Genomic DNA, 6,812 nt, shown 5'->3' on the forward strand with positions numbered 1-6,812 from the left:
CCCTTGTGTGACGCGGCCAGGACTGCGCAATGACGTCAGTGGACGTTCCTGCTGATGTCGCGGGAAACACCCCAATTTAAAGGGGAAATGGGTGGGGAGTGGGGCGTGTGAGGACCCCGCTTTCGCAACACGGAGGATTTGTGTGTTGACTCGGAGATGCTGCGTTTCTCCCAGAGTCTCCAGGTGAAACCCAGAGAGGTCTCAGCTATGGACATCTGTCTAGCGCACAGTCTTGAGTTTTGACACCCCCTGATTTGCCTATAAGTTTACTCAGCCATGGGTGGGTACCAGCTTCTACTAGTAGAGCACACTCTTTGCTTAGAGATTCCTTCACTGGATAGTTGTTGTCATACATAAAAAAAAACATGCATGAAATAATAACTTTTAGAAAATTCTGTGTTAAGTTACATACCAGGGATCTTCTGGGTTTGACCCAGAGTCTCCTGGTGAAGCTCCGTTTCCCTGGATCTCCGGATCACTTTCTCCAGGGAAAGCGGTAATGTTTGGCCATGACCACTCCGCCCACTTCCCCTCCTACTCCCCTCCCACTTAAGATTGTCTAGGGCTAGCTCCACCCATACGCATGGCTAGTTCCACCACCACCACAGACACTTGGCACCAATCCCTCACAAAGCCATATAAAATGGACAGCTCCAGGCAGCCCAGCCTTAGAAGTCCCCATCTTTATTTATATAGCACTGTCCTATTCTGAAGTGTTGTAGAAAAGGTAAACAACGTACCTAACAAATTGGGTTTACAGAAACAAACGGCGAAGAGGGTCCTGCAGAAAGGAGCTTCCAATCTAGTATGACAAAATAACATTTAAATCATAATAAATACACAACATATAGTTATGAGGTATCAATATATATACCGTATATATATATTGGAATGTATGATTCACTTTAAATGCAGATGAATATTATACTTTATATTTATGGCTGAATTTAATCTGTTAACACTATTACATATTTATAAAGTTTGCTGATCTTTAAAACGTAGAGTTTTGAAATGCCGTGAACTCTTGCACGTAGAAACAAATTTTTTAAAAAGAAGTTCATTTTTCAATAAGAAATAAATATCATTAATATAGATCATTGTCCTATTTTTCTTTGGCTACCATTCCCATCTTTTTTCAGCATTTGCGATTTCCTTTCTGTTTGATACTTCCTTTCCGCTAGACTCGTGGTTCTGTTGTTTTAAAGGCGGTTTTCCAGTGTCTTCTCCATCAGCCTCCAATGGACCAAGAGTCACGTTCAGGTTATTCATCTCTTTCTTCGACTTCACCGGCAAATAGCCGAACAACTCCATTGCTTCTTGGCAGTCATGCTGAATTGTTTTTACCATCGGAAGCTCCAGTAATGTCCTCCACTTCTGAACCACTTTTGTGGCCTTTCGGGAGAAAGCCATAAAGTCATTACGGTTTTTATTTTCGTTATGGGTAATGTTATAAATCCATCTCTCGAGATCTTTCGTCATACTAAGACCAGCAAATTTGTAAATTCTTTCAGCATTCTGCAAAGGTTTCAGTGAAAGATCCTCATGACGTATAACCATGTAGCGCCCTTGCTGGGAAATCCCAGCTGCTCGTGCCCATTTGTTGATGTTAACTTGGGCTTTGCAGATCTTAGCCATGACCTTTTCCATGGTAACAATTTCCTGCCCTTTCATATCTCCTCTAAGAACAATTGGGTCATCAAGATGGAAAATGGATCCAAAGCGTTTCCTTGACGCAGCCACCGCTCTGGGATCCCTCACCAAGTGTAGAATTCGAAGGTCCAAGTCAGAGTCCCTGAAGAGAGGCAGAAGAACGGAAAGATCTAAAATTCTCACAGTTTTCATCACCACATGGCTGTAAGATTTGCACGCCTCCCTCATCTTTTCCAAGGAAGCATTTCCACAACGGTAAGAACAGCTATTGGGATCATAGCCCTCCGTGGGGATAGAGGCAGAGCAAACGGGAGAAGAACAGAGTGCTCGACTTTCAGAAAAAAAGCCTAGGTCTTGGATCTTCTGTCCACCATTTCGGAGGTAGTGGCGGAGAGGAGACACATCGCAGGTGAAGAGGGATCGCAGAAGGTCTCTGACTGGATAGTGAAGCAGCTCAGCCGTCTCTTGATTGAATTTCATCCAGATGGCATGGCCAGGTTCAAACAGGTAAAATACGTCATCGTGGTGGTTTAGGATCTGTCCTACAAATGAAGAGCCAGAACGCCAGGAAGAGACAATAAGGAGGTGGACAGGTCTTTTTTGTGAAGGAAACGAAGAAGAAGAATAGAAGGAAGAGAGTGGACTGTGGAAAATGAATGAGGTAACAACGATAGCAATCAGGAGAAGGAGACAAAATCTGAGACGGGTAAACATGGTTAAGAATCGAAAGAGCGGAATATGAATTGAAAGGAGACGGAGACACCGCCAAACGGAACGAGTAACAGGAGAAATCAGACTGAAGAGAAACGCAAGATGATTATATTTGTCTATAGAAATAATGCTGTAGACATAAATATGTATAGAGAGACAGCCAGATGTTAGCAGTCGAAGCATAAAGAGTGGGGAGTGCAGATGGGTGGAAGAGAGAGTGACGGGGAAAATGGGAGAAGGAGAAAATTAGCAAATAATCCTTAAAACGGAATACACATCAATATGACATCATTGTTTGGTGAAGACTAAGCCTAGTGTCTACGTGTTATAGGGATCGAGTAGCGCTTCTGGGCAAAAAACCCAAGTATATGCTGTACCCTGTCTGCCGCGGGACAGGCAGCGTTGGTAAGTATGGGGACCTATTAACCACCGGCCCCTATCGTGTTTACAGCAATAAAACCTGGCAAAACCTACTGATTTCGCTAATCTAACAGCCTCAAAGATAACGCGAGAAAAAAATGTATATTTTCTATTATGGTGACTTCTAACATGATAACACAAGCAGAAACATGCAGCCTTAAGCTTGTAAAACACTTATTAACTCATTCAAGTCCAATACACACACACAGCCGTAACCACTCAGTCGTTGGTCTTGTTTTAGAGCCGTATGCCTCTCCCATGCATCTTTAAATTCCCTCATTGTATTACCCTCTACCACCTCTGCTGGGAGGCTGTTCCACTTATCTCCCACACTCTCAGTAAAGAACAAACATTCCTCCTCCTTTAAAATAAACTTCCCTCCTGTGGGAGCCACTTGTTACCCCGGAGGGGTTGCGGGAAGGTACAGCTCTATTTGTACCCTAATGGAAGATGAGCACAGACGTTGGGAAGATGCCCCTCACCTGCTCTGCCGCCGTGATGCTGTCAGGTATGAGGTGTATTGGTGAGGTTATCCAGTAAGAATTCACCGATTGTTCACCTTTAGACTCCGCTGTAAGAGGAAACAGAAGAAGAGCCCGGTGACATCGTTACAAGATTTACATTAGACGCCGGTCTAACTACATCTAAGGAAGAAACGCGCAGGCATTTATTGTGCAAGCGGAACAAAAAAAAGCACCCGCCCAACCTGTACCAATTACCTTGGTGGATGAAACAGAAGCCAACACAATAACCTTTCCCAAAACAGCCTTCTATATACTCCATGAATTCTACACGACTACTTTCCCCTTAGTAAATGTATTGCCGCTTTAGCTTCAACGTGACCTATGGGTCCAAAGATAGCAACCCCTCCCCCGCCACCACTTCTCATCATAGGTGGGATGGCCAGGGGGGGGCAATGGGGCTCCACAGGCCTTCCCAAAATTCTCCAAACAGGGCCACTTGGAATGGCCTACTGTCGGAGGTGGGAATGCAGTGGGGTATGATGGAGAAAGTATGTTTTCGTGTACGTGTATGTGTGAGGGAGTGTGTATGTACGTGTGCTTGTATGTTAGTTACTGGGGGCAGTGGGCCACTCAGCTGTACCTGTCCCCCCCGGGCCAGAAGGTCCCAGCCCCCCACTATCTCTCATCCTCTCCCAGCTTATTTGATAATTCTATGGGCAGCACCAGTCTGACCTCCATGGTTTGCTTGGGTTACGTGTCCTTTTTCCCATAATGGCCAAGTGTCAATTTTTAGGGGGTATAGTCCCTCTTTCAGACCAAAATCCAAATTAAAATGTCTAAATGTCTCCACCGAATGTATCGGTTTGTCTCAGTCTGTCAGTTCTCGTCCTGTCATATCCCTTGAATATATGGATTGTATATATAAATAAAAGATAATAATAATAATAATAATAATAATAATAATAAATAAAATACATTGCTCACTCAAATCCATATAAAAAGTCTCAGTAAAGACTGCATGCTTCTGAGCGCACCCCACTAAAACAAAGGTGTCCTTGGGCTACTTGAAATGTTGGGGGGCATTCATGTTCTTTCCTCTGCCACAAATCTTACAACAACACCATAAAACCTATAATGATAACCTCCTCACCCATTATCTATAGCATTACTTCTCAGGACCTGTTATCAATAAGTAAAAAAGTAATTGTTTAAAAAATGTAAAAAAAATTAAAAAAAATTAAAAAAGCAAAGTAAAAAAAAATATTCTATGTGTCCCTAGTCTATGTGGCATTACGTGGATGTATCTACGTAACTCATACGTATATAGTAATTATAATAGTTATACATTAACAGAAGGAACGTTCAGCGAGGGTTATAAACAGGGAGTAAGCCCTGGATGTCATAAAAAAAATCAGATAATTAAGTACCTACAGATCGTGTCTTTTCCCTTTGTATAAGGTCTTTACTATAAAGAGGTTTTATTTTTTATATATATATATCATAAAAATGAAAAGCCAGCTAAAGAATTAACTCAAACAAACAAAAATAAGCTTAATCATGATTTAATTTTTAATTACTACAAGGATCGGCCTAATGAGTAACTAAATAAAGGGTTATGGATGAGCAGAAACTCCCGGTATTGCGCAATAGTGTTATTCCTATTGAGAAGGTGACATGAAATGGGAACGATACTCAAAGAAAAAAAGCAAAGGCTTAGTAGAAACTTTGAAAAAGGAGAGGGAGCCTGGATAGTTCCTTAGACACAGTGGTGTAACACAAAACCCCCTACGTAGAGGGTGGGAGATAAGTGTAACAGCCTCCCAGTAGAAGTGGTAGAGGCTATCTGGCTCCTAAATTTAAGCCAAGACCAACGACTGATTAAGGTTTGAGTTTGTACAGGAGAAAATAGATCGATAATAGGTGCTACCACCCCCCCCAATAAAACCTGACACCGGGTCAAAATACATGTCGGGAATTATCGGCCATGAAGACATCTAAAGAAGACATCGAAAATACCCACCTTCTGCTCTGATGTTCTGTTGGAGGGATCACTCGGTTTTGGAGGGGCTAGAAAGAACAATTAAGTCGAATAAATGAGTCTGAGACTCAGGCGGCCAATTTACACCGAGAGGTAAGAAGAGACACCTCCTCGAGCAAAGAAAAAAGAGCTTCTGTCCCAAGACAGACTGGAACATCCTACCTCTAGGACATTCTCAACCCACTGGATTCGGCTCGTGATCATCAAACGTAAACAACGGAAATTCCACCACTACCACCACCACCACCACCACCACTACTACGACAAAAAGAAAATGTTTGTGAAAGTAGAGTGTTGATGGAAACAGATGATGTTTTAATTGTTGTTTCCAAGGTAACCACTCTTGGAGATTTATGTCTTATTTTGTTGTACAAAAAAATATATAATTAAGCGTTACTAAGACCCATTCGGCCCCCGTCTAGTCTCCGGTTTTTCCAACTGTAAACCTTAGTCAATCGTTGGTCTTGTCTTCAATTCAGGAGCCATATGTCCATCCCATGCATTTATTAGCCTCTACCACTTCTGCACTTACAGCACTAGTGGCAGGGCCGGCCCGACAATGGAGCCGAGTGGGGCAACTGGGGAAACTTTGCCGCCCCAAGCCCTTTTTTTTTTTTTTTTTTTTAAAGCGGAGGAGAGAGAGGGGCGCCGAGTGGTTTTCGCTTACCAAGTTGTCAGTACCTGCTCGGCGCCCCTCTTTCTCTCCTCTGCGAGCCCTCTAGCTCGGTCAAGGTGTCGAGACCGAGCAGGGAGACTCACCGCAGGACTGCTGAAAGGTAAGTACAAGGGGGTAGATAATAGGGAGGGAGAGGAAGAGTAGATAATGGGGGGGGCGGCAGAGAGGGAGAGAAAGGGTAGATAATGGGGGGGGCGGCATTTTAAACTTCCCCCCAGGTGGCAGGGGGTTATATTACTGTATACAGCGCTGGGGGTTATATTACTGTATACTGCGCTGGGGGTTATTACTGTATACAGCGCTGGGGGTTATATTACTGTATACAGCACTGGGGGTTATATTACTGTATACAGCGCTGGGGGGTTATTACTGTATACAGCGCGGGGGGTTATATTACTGTATACAGCGCTGGGGGTTATATTACTGTATACAGTGCTGGTGGTTATTACTGTATACAGCGCTGGGGTTATATTACTGTATACAGCACTGGGGGGTTATATTACTGTATACAGTGCTGGGGGTTATTACTGTATACAGCACTGGGGGTTATTACTGTATACAGCACTGGGGGTTATATTACTGTATACAGCACTGGGGGTTATATTACTGTATACAGTGCTGGTGGTTATTACTGTATACAGCGCTGGGGGTTATATTACTGTATACAGCGCTGGGGGGGTTATTACTGTATACAGCGCTGGGGGTTATATTACTGTATACAGTGCTGGGGGGGTTATTACTGTATACAGCGCTGGGGGTTATTACTGTATACAGCACTGGGGGTTATATTACTGTATACAGCGCTGGGGGTTATTACTGTATACAGCGCTGGGGGTTCTATTACTGTATACAG

General features: G+C 43.4%; 1 protein-coding gene across 1 annotated transcript; it reads right to left on the bottom strand.

Annotated features, from left to right (window-relative positions):
• Window positions 1-664: 664 nt before the first annotated feature.
• LOC128503100 (carbohydrate sulfotransferase 4-like) lies at window positions 665-2,467 on the bottom strand. Its single transcript, XM_053473122.1, has one exon. The coding sequence runs from the start codon at window positions 2,362-2,364 to the stop codon at window positions 1,117-1,119; it is 1,248 nt and encodes a 415-aa protein (XP_053329097.1). The 5' UTR covers window positions 2,365-2,467; the 3' UTR covers window positions 665-1,116.
• Window positions 2,468-6,812: the final 4,345 nt, after the last annotated feature.

The sequence above is a fragment of the Spea bombifrons genome, chromosome 8 (assembly GCF_027358695.1).
Source record: "Spea bombifrons isolate aSpeBom1 chromosome 8, aSpeBom1.2.pri, whole genome shotgun sequence".
Lineage (NCBI taxonomy): Eukaryota > Metazoa > Chordata > Amphibia > Anura > Pelobatidae > Spea > Spea bombifrons.